The following is a 13,414-nucleotide window of genomic DNA, read 5'->3' as shown; positions in this document are numbered from 1 at the left end:
GAGAAAGATCTGAAAAAAATGTTTTTTTTAATTATTGACCATTTGACTTTAAAGGGAAAATATTGGAGGAAAGATCAAAATGAATCAAGATGAATAAAATAACCAGCATTAATTAGTACCAGGCACACTGCATTCAATACTTCAAATATTGCTGTGAAATAAGTAAAGTTATACTATTTACATTTTATAGATGAAGAAGCAGAGGTTTGGAGCAGTCGAGTAACTTTCCAACTAAAAGGAGGCATAACCATGATGTGAGTGCAGCTGTAGCCTTACTGCAGAGCCCAAGCACTTAACCAGTACGCTATACTGCCATCTAGGACCCAATGCACAAAATTCCATCATATTCACAACCCCCCAAAAGCCATGTCCTTTGACATTTTGGTTGACCTCGGATTTAAAATGAAGCCAAAACCTTTTTATTCCTCACATTTACTTGTAAAATTTCACTGCCAGGTGCATCGATTAGAGTAGTTCTCCCTAATGTGTCCCTGATATAATTCAAATTTTATTTAAGTAATGGTTTACAGTCAGGGGTTATTTAGAATCAAGAAGATACACACACACACACATTTTTTAAAGCAAAGACAATTATTTTAAATTGCTGAATGTTACATTTTCTTTCCTTGGAACTTTTTTTTTTTTTTGCATTAAAAAAGTGCAAGGAAAATTGAGCCAAGATATAGATTTAACTAAGTTTTTGAAGGTTTTTTGTTTTCTCTTTGCTGTTGTTGACTTTTTTTTTTTTGAAGGGCAGATAGGATCAAAAGAGAAACTAGATTTTCCATCTTTGGTGTTTGGGGTAGTAACTGAGATCCCAAGGATAGATTCAAGCCCTGGGGTAAGGCTGTCCTCAGAGAATCTTCCCAGCCTGTTTGCAAAAATGTGTGCCGAGTGTGTATGCCGCAGTCGTGCACTTGCTTACACGGTGCTGTGTTTCTTACAGTTGACCTGGACAGGCTCAATGATGACGTCAAGCGTTACAGTTGCACTCCCAGGAATTACTCGGTCAACTTGAGAGAGGAGCTGAAGGTGACCAATGTGGTCTTCTTTCCACGCTGCCTCCTCGTGCAACGCTGTGGGGGAAACTGTGGCTGTGGAACTGTCAGCTGGAAGTCCTGTACGTGCAATTCAGGGAAAACTGTGAAGAAGTATCACGAGGTATGCCGTTTTCAGATTTGTTGCAGTGCTGCATTTAGCCTTTTCAGCTGCAAAAGTCCTGTAATCTCTAGGCTGCTGGGAAACAGGATCATTGCATTGGTTGTTCACGTTGTTCACTGCACAGGGGCACCTCCCAGGGGGATGATTGGGAAATTGTACTCAAGCTAAATTTGCCTAGCCAGGTGCCCTGGGGAGAGTGTATCCTGAAGAAGGGTTTCCTTTTTCTTACCCTTATTCATAATATATCATGTGGGTTGACAACACTCTTGTTAGTATGCACAATCAAATGTATGATGCAGTAATTTGAGAGCTTACTTGGCTTCCTTATAGAAATATGATGGGATTCATTTACAGTGTATGACTGCAAATCTAGGTTATGTTAAGAAAATGCTAAGATCCAAACTTTAATTCAATCAAGTCATTGAAAAATGAAGCAGGGTAAAGATAGCAAAATATAAATTGTCAGAAAAGATACATTGTCAGACTTTTTCATTTTCTAAATATGGAAATATTTTTCTTCCAGAAGTACTAATTTTTCCTAAATGTGACTGAGTGCTCTGAGGAATCAGCTCTGAAATTATGCAAAAATAAACAAAAGTAAACCTAAAGATATAAGAGGAACAAAAATTTAAGGAGAGCAGTAAACTTTGATGATAATAACAGGGAATGCATGTTAAGCCTTTACTGTGTACCAGACATAATTGTAAGCAATCATTAACTCACTTGGCAGTTTCTCCACAATGCTGACAGGGGAGTGCTATTTTTATTCCCTTTTTATAGATGAGTAAACTGAGACCAGCAGTAGATTGACCAGCGTGACTTGGTCAGTAACTCACAGAGCCAGGACCTAAACTGATCAACTGTTTCTAAAGTCTATATTCTTATAACTAGTAACACTGTGCTCTCTTTTTTAAAAATATATAGCACTTTATTGAAGGTTAAAGAAAGAGTGAACGTAAGGGGAGTTAGCACTGCTCTTGAAATTGACGGCAACCCTATTACTTCCTGATTTTGTGAGTCACTAAAGTTTAGAGACGTGGTTTTCATGTGCGTGAAATAGGACTAAGAAATTATATCCGATAATCCCATACAGGATGGTTCTGGGGAATCACATAAAACGGTGCATATGAAGTGCATTTTGTAAGATGTGAAACATCTTATTGAAATTTGTCTAAAATATAAAATAAAGGATTTCCCTGGTAGCGTAGTGGTTAAGAATCCACCTGCCAATTCAGGGGACATGGGTTCAAGCCCTGGCTTGGGAAGATCCCACATGCCATGGAGCAACTAAGCCCGTTTGCCACAACTACTGAGCCGGCACTCTGGAGCCCGCAAGCCACAACTACTGAGCCCACATGCCACAACTACTGAAGCCCATGTGCCTAGAGCCTGTGCTCCACAACAAGAGAAGCCACCGCAGTGAGAAGCCCGCACACTGCAACGAAGAGTAGCCCCTGCTCGCCTCAACTAGAGAAAACCCACGCGCAGCAACAAAGACACAATGCAGACAAAAAAAAAAAAAGAAAAAAAAAAATATATATAAACTAAAGTATGAAGCAAACACTATTGTTAGGAATTATTGTTTGAGTTGCTTTTCATCAGTATCCACCAAAACAAAGGAATAGATGATGCTCCCTAAATAAAATCTCCCGCTTTATACAGCCATTTTGTTATCCTGAAAACAATAAAACAATAAGTTAGGAGGTAATTTCTGAGCTAAATGAAAAGGGATACGTCATAAGCAGTATTTTCAACTTGGGAAATGCAGGAGGTCGGAGACCACAATAACCCTGCTTACCTCAGACAGACGGGGACACACGATTTTAGACCGGCATAGAGCTGGTTTTCTTAGTCACAAGAATTTCTTACTCCACCCCACAGTTTTCAAAGTAAAAAAAATATCTGTTCTCATATCCAGGGAATGCTGTTGACTGTGTTCATTGTGTTTTATTTTTGTATGACCTGATGAACTCTAGATTGGACTTTGTCCTTTGTGTCTAAGAACGTGAATTTTGTATTGTTGAGTCATACCCTGAGGACAAATGCAGAATTCAGTAATTTGGTTCCAGTTAAAATAAGCCAGGAAGTGACAAGATCTCTACGTAGTCTTAACTGTGAGGAAAAACATGTGAGTTCAGGCCTTTGATGCTTTATTTTCATCTTGACTCTCCGCTCAGATAGAAGTTGCAGTTTGATTTTTTAAATTGCTTATTGTGGAAACACAGAGTTAAACATACACCCAAAAGGACCCTCACCTCCCAGACAGTTAACTCTGAAGGAGTCTAAAGGGTCCTTTTCTTAGGTCTATTCTTGTCTCTGTACACAGTAGCTGTTACCTGTAAATTTCTGTTCACAATTAATATCTAGAAGGGGAAGCCCTTGGTCTCTTTGTTCAATCACATGAGTGGGTTTAAAATGTTGGCATATTTTTGAAACTGCTGTCTAAATCACGTCTTTGAAACATGTCATGATATTTTTACTTCTCGGAGTCTGCTGAGCTCTGTACAAAATCACTCTGCTGAGTTCTGGACAAAGGGACAAAACAGCATCAATCACTCAGTCAGTAACTGCATACCTGGAACACACACGGCTGGCACACTTGCCCCAAACTCCTAAAATACCTTTGAAATGTGTCACAGTGACCACTCTGTCCAGTGCCCTGTGGAAAAGAGCAGGAGGCTTGTTCCATTTCCAGAAATGGGGGTTGCTTGAGCTCAGTCTCATTAGGGAAGAATCCTTGTCCTCTGTTCTATTAGTTCTGTGTCTGTATTCTTAACTCAGAGAAATGAGAAACTGGTTTCCCCAGCTCCTGGTTGTAACTGATGAGATGTGAAATGAGTTTTCATGACAGATGAGCACCCTTAAGGGGGTGGCTAGAACTTGTCACATAAGCAGGCCTGTATGACTCCACAGATATTTCAAAGCTCAACATTTAGGAGTAAAATCCAAGAAATTAAAATGTATAATTATAAAATTACCAATAATTAGAAATTATAAATAGAAGGAAGTTAATATCATTGCTCTTTTCCCAGGTCATGCGACTTCTCCTGTAGGGCTCTGAGCATTTTTCACTGTGCAATAAAATGTTACCATCTGTATTATTTCCTGTTCTCAAAATTTTATAGGTATCCTGTTAAAGTCTTTTTCCTAGCAACATTTCTATGCTTCTTGGAATATGTGGGATATAAAAAAATACTTTTGGTAGTGATTTTTAAAAAGGGAAAGTTCCAGAAAACATATTGTGTAGACAATTAGAGGGTGCTATTATTTTAGTTATCTTTCCTTGATAATGTGTAATGAAGGGATATTTCCAAAAAATATGGTGACCTTTTAAATTAATACTTACTGGTTTATTTTTTATCGTTTGGTCTCCTGGCTATGTCCATTCAGTCAACAGCCAAAAACTTAGGAGGCAACAGAGAGAGAAAGATAGAAGTTAATTTTCTCTGTCCTTCCTCTCATGATTTTGTCACAATGCTGATATACCTGCACTATCTGGTAGAACTTTCTGCAGTGATAGGAATGTTCCATATCTGTACTATCCAATCTGGTAGTCACTAGCAACATGTGGTTATGGGGTACTTGAAATGTGTGTAATGCAAATGAGAAACTGATTTTTTTATTTTATTTAATTTTAACTAATTTAATGTAAATAGCTACACATGGCTAGGGACTACCATATTGAACAGCATAAGCCTAGACACATCTCTGTGTCTGGCATATTTACAACATCTAGAATCATTCCTGTTGCTTGAAAAAATGAAAAAATGACTTCGGAGGATTCTTTTTATTTTAACTTTACTTTAAGTATACGAATTTTATATTAAAAATCTGCTGCCCATTTCAGCTTGAGTTAGAAGATGTAAGCAGATATTTATATATATGAAACAAAAGATTAATTAGAGGTAATAAAATGTTGAGCTTTAGACTTGAGATAAAAGAATGGTACTTTTAATTTTTACATGTTTTAAGCATCTGTCATTGAAACAAATTTAGGTAAAATTGCAAATTGAAACCAGCGAGACAGGAAAGCAATTTTTTTCAAAAGATTTCTACTCTATGGCAAAGGCAATGAGTTTTGGGGTTATAATTATAACTAACCATAACAAAAGTCAAGAAAATCTCTTTTCAATTCTTTTTCTGGAAACAGCATTTCTAGAGCTTATATAGAGTCTCCCTGCTTCTTCCTCTTTCTCCCTCTTTGAGTGAGACCATGAGACAACTCTCTTGCAGGCCTTTCCTGTGTGTTCCTAGAAGAGACAAGACAATAGAGAAAAAAAATCACACAACTGAAGAGAGAAGATGTGGGATCACATGGGAGGCCACCTAGGGCCAGCTACTTAAAACTCCCCAGGGCCTCAGGTTTGCTCACTTACTCCCCATGATAACCTACAATTTTGAGTTCCCCGACAGATCTGAAATTATATGATATCCATTCACCTACTCCCTAAATCTTATTTTACTGAAATTGTGTTAGGAATGTAAACAAATTGGTGGTTGAAGTGCTAAGTAAATGCAAAAGAACAAAGATATATGATCTGGAACAGTTGCTGTTTATAGAATGCTTATAAAAAAGTTTATTCACTCTTCGGTAGTAATACCTGTGCTACTTATCTCTTGGGGATCCTGGTAGAATGAAAGCATCTGAAGACTGTAAAGCACTAGACAGATGTGGGTGGAATTTTCTGAGAATGTGGTCGGGACTTCTCAGTTCTGACTCCCTTATGGCCCGAATGACTCACTGGTGAAGGGACTCTCTAAGTACTGCAGAGTGCATACATCCTTTCCCTTGGAGCTCTGGCTTCACATTAGGCCTTCCTGCCAAAGTTTAGCAAACCTGCCTTGGGACATGATATTCCCCAGGTAGACAAAGACCCATCTGTGACATGAATGATACTCAATGCTAATGCAGTGCTCTGAAACTTGGTGCCCAGCTAGGCTTCCATTATGTTTTCTGCAATTGGTGGGCTGAACGTGTAGTCGTTAACCCTCTAAAGTGCTGTCAAAATCATTTACCTGTTTAGTTCTCTGAAGGTAGAACTGTGGCTAAATACACCCCAAAGTGCTCACAGAAAATTTCAGTTATAAGTAAATGTCCACTTACTTTTAGAGGTCAAGATTGCATTTTGAAAATTCATGAGCGTTGTATAGATCCATAGTATAACCCCCGCCTTTGGTCACCTTCATACTTAGCTTGTCAGCAAAACATTGCTGAACTCTGTTATTTGTGTCTTTCTTATTGAGGACTATGTCTCAGCTTCCCTTGAAACTATCACCTGCAGGATGAGCAATGACCCAGGTAGAAAATAATATGTTATCCCTTCTCAAAATATTTTTGCTTGTACTCACTTTAGGTTTCAGAAAAGTTGATTACCAGCCCTTAAAAATCTTAACATTTTTCATAAAGTCTATAAGCATAAAAGAAATCAAAATGGAAGCAAAAATATGAAGCTTTTTTTTTTTTTTAAGATAAGAAACTATGTGTACTGAATGCTACCTGTTTTAGGAGTTGGGTAGAACCTTAAATAAACTCTTAATGATTCAGGTTTATACAATACATGTGTCCTGAAATATGTACTTGTGTTCCTATGTCAGCCATTAATTTGAGAACTGTTACAAGGCCTTAACAACCTTTTTTGTATTTGCAGTAAACAAGAACTCAACTTGGCAGATAGCTTTTCTGCCTAGTATTGTTTTATTAGTGTAATAGCTTTATGGCAATGATTCATTCAGTGGTTTATGGGCAACAAGGCGAGTAACCGTAGTTAAATATCTTTTGTGTTATGGTAATTTGCAAACTGAGCATCTTTGATTTTGTGTAGTGGTATGAAAGCTGCCAACTGGCTCAGTCATTCTCCATTTAGTAAAAGTCATCTTTCCTTGGCTTCATGTGGTTTTCCAGATGGTGGAGAAGGGCCAAGATTGCCATTTTCACCCATAGGTGATAAGAAATGGCTGGCTGCTCCTCCGTGGATTTTTATTTCAGTGTGTGTGCTTGCAGCTGTGAATCAAAGCTCAGAAAATAGGAAAGCATTTTGTGATGGTACCTATTAGTGAGTGTCCTTTGGCAGCTGTAATTAATTCAATGGTTCCTTTCCTTTAAAGGTGACCAGATAACCCATAGACAGTTTGCTTTCTCAGATAAAGGCTTTTCATTTTTCTTTTAACTTTTCAGGCTCTCTCAAATCAGCTTTGCTTTCTTCCTCCTTTCAATGCTGTATACCTGAACCTAAGATTATTACATGGTCTGAAAGCTTTGAACATCAGTGCTGTGATCAGCCAGTAAAGCAGTCCAATTTCCACTTTGTTCAAACAATGCTTTCCTGTCTTGTCTGGAAAAGTGTCTGCCAATTCATTTTTCTCCTCTTATCAGCAAAACACATATATACTGTGCTCACATGGCTTAATATAAAACACAAGGAAAATCCCTGAACAATCAGGAGACCAGTTAGAAAAACTGGCCAGGCTCTGCTCTCATCCCAAGGCACACACTTTCATTTGTCATCAAAAGAGGAAGCAAATCAACAGAGCACTGATTTTATAGATATCGGTCATGGCAACATATTAGGCTTTGATAATGGTCTTTTTTAAACAGAGAATATTTATCATATGCTCAGCTTCTTAGGAATCATTTTCTTACCCTGAATATTCCAACTCCCCAATCTGGTTTATAGGCTGGACAACAGTGACTAATATTAGAGAAATTCTTGGCAAAGTTGTAGGAACCCAACCCTTAACCCCTTCCAAGGCATTTTGACTAAATATGGCACAGAAGGGCTTTCATATCTGTCATGGGCAGGGTATTTAATCCCCCAAAATGCAATATACTCTTCATCCATTGCTTTGGTTACTTATTTTTTCCACAGAGACACAACAGCTTTTATTTTCTTTAGAGACCCAGCAAGAGAGAACATGGGAGCAGGGAAAGGCAAATGTCATTGTCATTCTGCTATGGATACTTGAAATTTTATTTCACAATTGTGAAAGGCTTAAAAGTGATGCAAAGCATAGGCCCCTTCATTCTGGCCTCTGCTTTATTTCTTGGCTTGTTTTGTTTTGCCCCGTCTGTTTGCTGGAGGTTGGGGTAGAGGAGATGCAGGGAGGAGACACCGTGAACATACGTTCCCATACTTCTACGCTGGCAGCATCACCCACCACGTTCACCCAGGTACATTCTTTAGCAGCTACTATGTTCCCAACATGCTGCTGACCTGCACAAACAAAATTTCAATTTCCAGGTAAGGGTACAAGTTAGGCCACACGGAGTCAAATACTGGTTACACCAGTCACTGGCTCTGTAACCTTAATCTCTCTCTTTCCTTATCTGGGAACAAAATTAGAAAAGTACCTATCTCATAGTATTGCAGTGACATCCAAAACATTTAATACTTGCAAAGTCACAACAGTGTGTGGCATCTTGTAAAAACTCAATAATGTTAGTGATTGTTTTTGCTATCCTTGTCCTCAAGGCACTTGTAATACAATTAATAGAGAGAAAGCATCATACGTCATGTGAACTTGTGTGATACATAGTGTAAGTGCAGTAGAATTGCAGGTAAAAAAGATAATTGGCTATCAAAACTGGCATCTGGACTAGCTTTACTACAATCAAGTAGTTTTGAGTCTTTATGCCTCCCTCATGAACTCTCCTGGGGCATTCCTTCCCACCCAACCCACCCCAGTTTTGTATTCACAATATTCTTTTGAAGCTCTTCTACAAACGGGACTCAGTATTTCACTCTGTGTTAGCAGAGTCCAGGCTCCTTAGCTTTATTGAACATTGAACAAATGACCCACCCCACAGAACTCTTATGGAACAACAGGGCTAAATGCTAAAGTAAAGGGGACACATGAGGACTGAGGACTCTAGGCCTAGTGTCCTAGTAGGTGGTTTTGGTTTGTTTATGACTTGAAACAGGGAATGTGAGGATGAGAAAATTGCTGGGAAGACAATCCATAGTAAAAAATTGTGGGGATGCCATGAAAAGTTATACAGCCTTGAAAGCATCTAATCTTCATCTAGGACCAACGTATACCAAGCATCAGGTCCCCATTTCAGTTCACATGTGTGCCTGACACAGCTTTGAGACACAAAAGGAAATCGTAACCACATTGGAGAGGTGTTGGGTCCTTGGGTTCGAGTGTGCTAGAAGCCTAGAGGACAAAAGCCCTGCTCCCAGCTCCAGGTTGCCAGAAGACTCTGGCACTTGGCCTCCTTTGGAATCTCAGTTCTCCCGCCTATAAATTGTGAATAAAGATACCTTCTCTACTGTGTGACAAGGTTTGTCTGAGGGCAAATGAAATAGTGCATCTGTGCAAATTCTTTGAAAACCATAAAATGCTACATAATACATGTAGCATGTGGTGTCATGCAGAGTTTAAATTCTAAAAGGGAAAGTAGAACAAAATCAAAAATAAAGGCTAACAGGAGCCTCAGAATATAAAGCAAGAAGCAATTAAACTGACTGTGGAGTGTATAGAAAACCAGTATTTGTGCATATGATGGCAAATATTGACTTCAGTGAAGGCCACACTCGGGAAGAAGAGTTAGCTCCTATTTAAACTTAATAATTCAAAAAATTACATTTAAACCTATTAATGTAAAAAATTAAGGATATACTTTATTAATTCAAGAAATGTCATACTGTTATACAGGTATTAATGTACAAAGATCTTAGTGGAGCATGATCTGTTTCGAATTATAATAGGTATTCTATCTTAACAAATATGTAAGAACATACACACATCTTCAGTTATTAATGGCCACTAATGACCTTTGTCAGGGCAAAATGTTTTACGTCAACCAAACATTTAGCCATACCAGCATATTATGTTCATGACTTTATTCGTTGTCCTGTCTAAAGAGATAATAATATGCTCAGTATTATATTTATCCATAGCACATGCTTTGGTCAGAAGAGTCTTTATGATAATATTTGGGACAGCACTTGGCACAAAGCAGGCCCTTAGAAAGCTCTCAGTAAATACCTGCTCAGACACCTGAAGTCATCTTGGTACTGCAGGTAGGTAATGCAGGAGGCATTATTATCAGTGAACTCCATTACTTTAAGGAGTTGGTGATTGTAAAAATATTTACACGTGTGCAATCTAAGAGCGAGCACATAGCTTTCATTGGATCCTCAAAGGCTTAAGAACCAGTTGTCATAAAGAGAATAAGTGGTATGTAGTTGAGTTATACTCCAGGCGCTTTCTAACAGGAAATGCTTTTTGTCCTAGGTGTTAAAGTTTGAGCCTGGCCATTTCAAGAGGAGGGGCAGAGCGAAGCACATGGCTCTCGTTGACATCCAGTTGGATCACCATGAGCGGTGCGACTGTATCTGCAGCTCAAGACCACCTCGATAAAAGAATGTGCACATACTTACATTAAGCATGAAAGAACCTTTATTTTAAGGAGGGTGTGGTAAGAGACCCCTTTCCCACCAGCAACTGAACTTACTATTAGCCTGCAAAGCAATGAATACAAGTGGTTGCTGAGTTTCAACCTAGCTTTGTTAGTGCCATGAGAAGTAGAAAGGTGTATCATCAATCTCTATATCCAAGAATATAGGATTGCATTTAATAATAGTGTCTGAGGATATATATGTATATATATCCATGTCCCTGTGTAAATAGATCATATGGTTTATTCAGTATATATAACCAGGTACACCAGAGCTTACCTATGGTTTAATTATCTAGACCCTTAAAATCTGACAAAATAAGGGACATAGTAAATACATGGAACATGTCATTGGAAGATTTGGAAGATGAATTTGTTTATTTTTAAGTTTTGAATCACAAAACAATTTTGGATCTTGCTCTTTTAAAGAAAGCACCCTGTATATTAAAAACCAATAAATGAGATTTTTCTTATGCATATATCTTAATTATAAAAAAAGGAAAAATATGGTTTCTGGGAAGAACACATTCCTAACCATTTTTCTCACGAGATGTACTACATACTTGGCTATATAGACAATAATTACCTGTCTCCAAAAGCATGTCATAATAATATAGGTGCTTTAGAAATTAAGGCTTCTTTTTATGTGTCTTGCTGACACATGCAAATTCATTAACACCTATCTCCAAAAAATTCTCACAAGGTTTATTATTATAACCCTATGAGAGACAATTTATAAGCTAGAGCAGAATTGTTTCTTTTCAAAAACCTCTCTGCGGAAGTAACTCCTTTGGAGAATGGCATGAGGACTCTGCATGAGCCTTTCAAAATAGTGTTCATTGAAAACTGTGGGCAGTTGAAAGTCAAAAAAGTGAGCATTGAAATATTAACATAACTGGGAATCGGATGGAATATTTGAATGGGATCCATATTTAATAACGGATACATACTCTCCAAATTATGCCAGTTAATTTTACGTATCTTGCTTTTGTGTTTCTGTCTCTTCGATATACAGACATGGATTTACAATGGCATTTTATATTTGGCAAGCCATTATGGACTATTTATAGCCTAGAAGCTTTTGTGTATTAAAACAACCCAGTTTTATTGATGTAGATTCCTAATCATGTACTCACTCACCATTCAATTCAGATGAATTCCTGTTTCTGAACTAAGTGAAATTAGATCTGGGGTCTCTGGTTCTTTCCAAATCTATGGAGCTTGTTCTAAGAAGCCACACTGTAAATTGTGGGTGCGCAAGTTCGGCCACTGCTCTACACTAGGAAGCAGTCTTTGCACTGGGGGTTATTATTGGTACTTAGAGTAATTTTTCCTCCCTGGCTCCTTAATGTCTGTTAAGACCTCAGAGACTGACTCCAGGCGTAAGAAGTGATTCATCATTCTCCAAAGCAAGTCTCTTAAGAGAGTGACACTGAAATCAAGATAGCTCAGGGACTGCTTGGAGAGAATGACAATTTTCATCTCACCTTGAAAGAAAATAGGAGAGCCAGTTTCTTCCCTGAGTCCAGGGCCCTACTGACTACAGCCAAGTTGAATGAGGGCTATGTGACTGGGGCTCATTAAGTCCCAGTGTCAGAGGAGCGGCCTAAATATACTTGGATTTCTGAGCGTGGTGCTTTCAGGACCAAGTTCTCAACCATCCTTAGGAGCTCATTTCTGCTCAGCTCTTCGAAAGGCCAATGCTTATTGAAGATGTTCCTTCAAAAATTCCCTGAAAGTGTCCAGTGTTTTTACCTCAGGGGATGACTGGTAAAAATAAATACTCTATTGCTGAGTTGTGCAAAATCCCAGAGCACAATCAAAAATAGCTGAGGCAGACCCTCTAGTAATCAGGAACCACTCTTCCCCTTCACGCCTCTTCCAAGTTTCCTATGAAAACATAGTCTTCCTGTACCAAAACCCAAATTTGTGTTATATCACTCTAGCTTGTTCAGTTGTAAGTATGAGGAATTAGAGTGTTCTACCCAGTTTTCAATAAACCTTCCAGGCTGCAATAACCAGGATGGTTTTCAGTTAAAGCCCCATCTGTACTTTTATTTATTAGCTGAAATGTAAGCAGGCATATTCACTCACCTCTTTTTTTCTTTCCTGAGTGTTTTATTAAAACTTCTCCCTTGGTTATCTGTTATCTATTGCACTTCTAACATGTAGCCAATAAATCTGCTTCACTGCCATCAAAGGGATAAAAAGCTCACCGTACAAATTACATTTCAAAATAAATCCTAATAAGTCCTCATTTCTGCATGGCTCACTCACCTGGAATAATGCCTTCTGTTCAATATGTTCTTATAGGGCAGAGCACTTTTGTAAGTAGAATTTTTCATGTTTTTTGTCATATCAGTAACATGCAGCTTTTTCGTCTTGTAGCATTTTCTATAACAAATGTCATATGCCTCCTATCTTCATGAAAAATAAATATTGCTTACGAACAAAACTACTCCATTATTTAGTACTCAACTGCAGTTTTAAAAGGTGCACAATGTTACAAACTTACTTCCCCAAACACATGCAGCTGCTTGGAGTGACAAGATCGGGTGATTTCTGCAGGCCTGGTTTTAGAACGTTGTTCCCTGAAAACAGGCTTTTACTTTGTCCCTTCCTGAAGCCACCGGAAACCGGAAATTAAGTGGGACTTGGGTTTTGTTGTTTTCTTGCTGCTGTTGTTGCTTCTTTGTTTGACTGTTTGTTCCCTGCAGGCCTTTTAATGAAAGATATTCTCCTCTGACATTCCTTACTTTGGAGAGTACACAGCCTCTCTCTCCTTGCCGACCTGGAATCAATAACATTATGTCCACCCTCACACCTTTTCCCCTCTAGATGGACACCCCAGCT

General features: G+C 38.4%; 1 protein-coding gene across 2 annotated transcripts in view; it reads left to right on the top strand.

Annotated features, from left to right (window-relative positions):
- Nucleotides 1-11,038, top strand: part of PDGFD (platelet derived growth factor D) — a 227,585-nt gene extending 216,547 nt beyond the window's left edge. For both annotated transcript variants that reach the window (XM_057553773.1, XM_057553772.1), the window contains exons 6-7: nucleotides 947-1,161; nucleotides 10,399-11,038. In XM_057553773.1, the coding sequence (XP_057409756.1) occupies nucleotides 947-1,161; nucleotides 10,399-10,524 (341 nt within the window). In that variant the 3' untranslated portion in view covers nucleotides 10,525-11,038. The remainder of the gene's footprint in view (nucleotides 1-946; nucleotides 1,162-10,398) is intronic.
- The last annotated feature ends 2,376 nt before the right edge of the window (nucleotides 11,039-13,414 follow it).

Source organism: Balaenoptera acutorostrata, chromosome 9 (genome assembly GCF_949987535.1).
Source record: "Balaenoptera acutorostrata chromosome 9, mBalAcu1.1, whole genome shotgun sequence".
In the NCBI taxonomy this organism is placed as follows: domain Eukaryota; kingdom Metazoa; phylum Chordata; class Mammalia; order Artiodactyla; family Balaenopteridae; genus Balaenoptera; species Balaenoptera acutorostrata.
The sequence above is the reverse complement of the archived record's forward strand: the minus strand, read 5'-3'. Positions and strand labels throughout refer to the sequence as shown.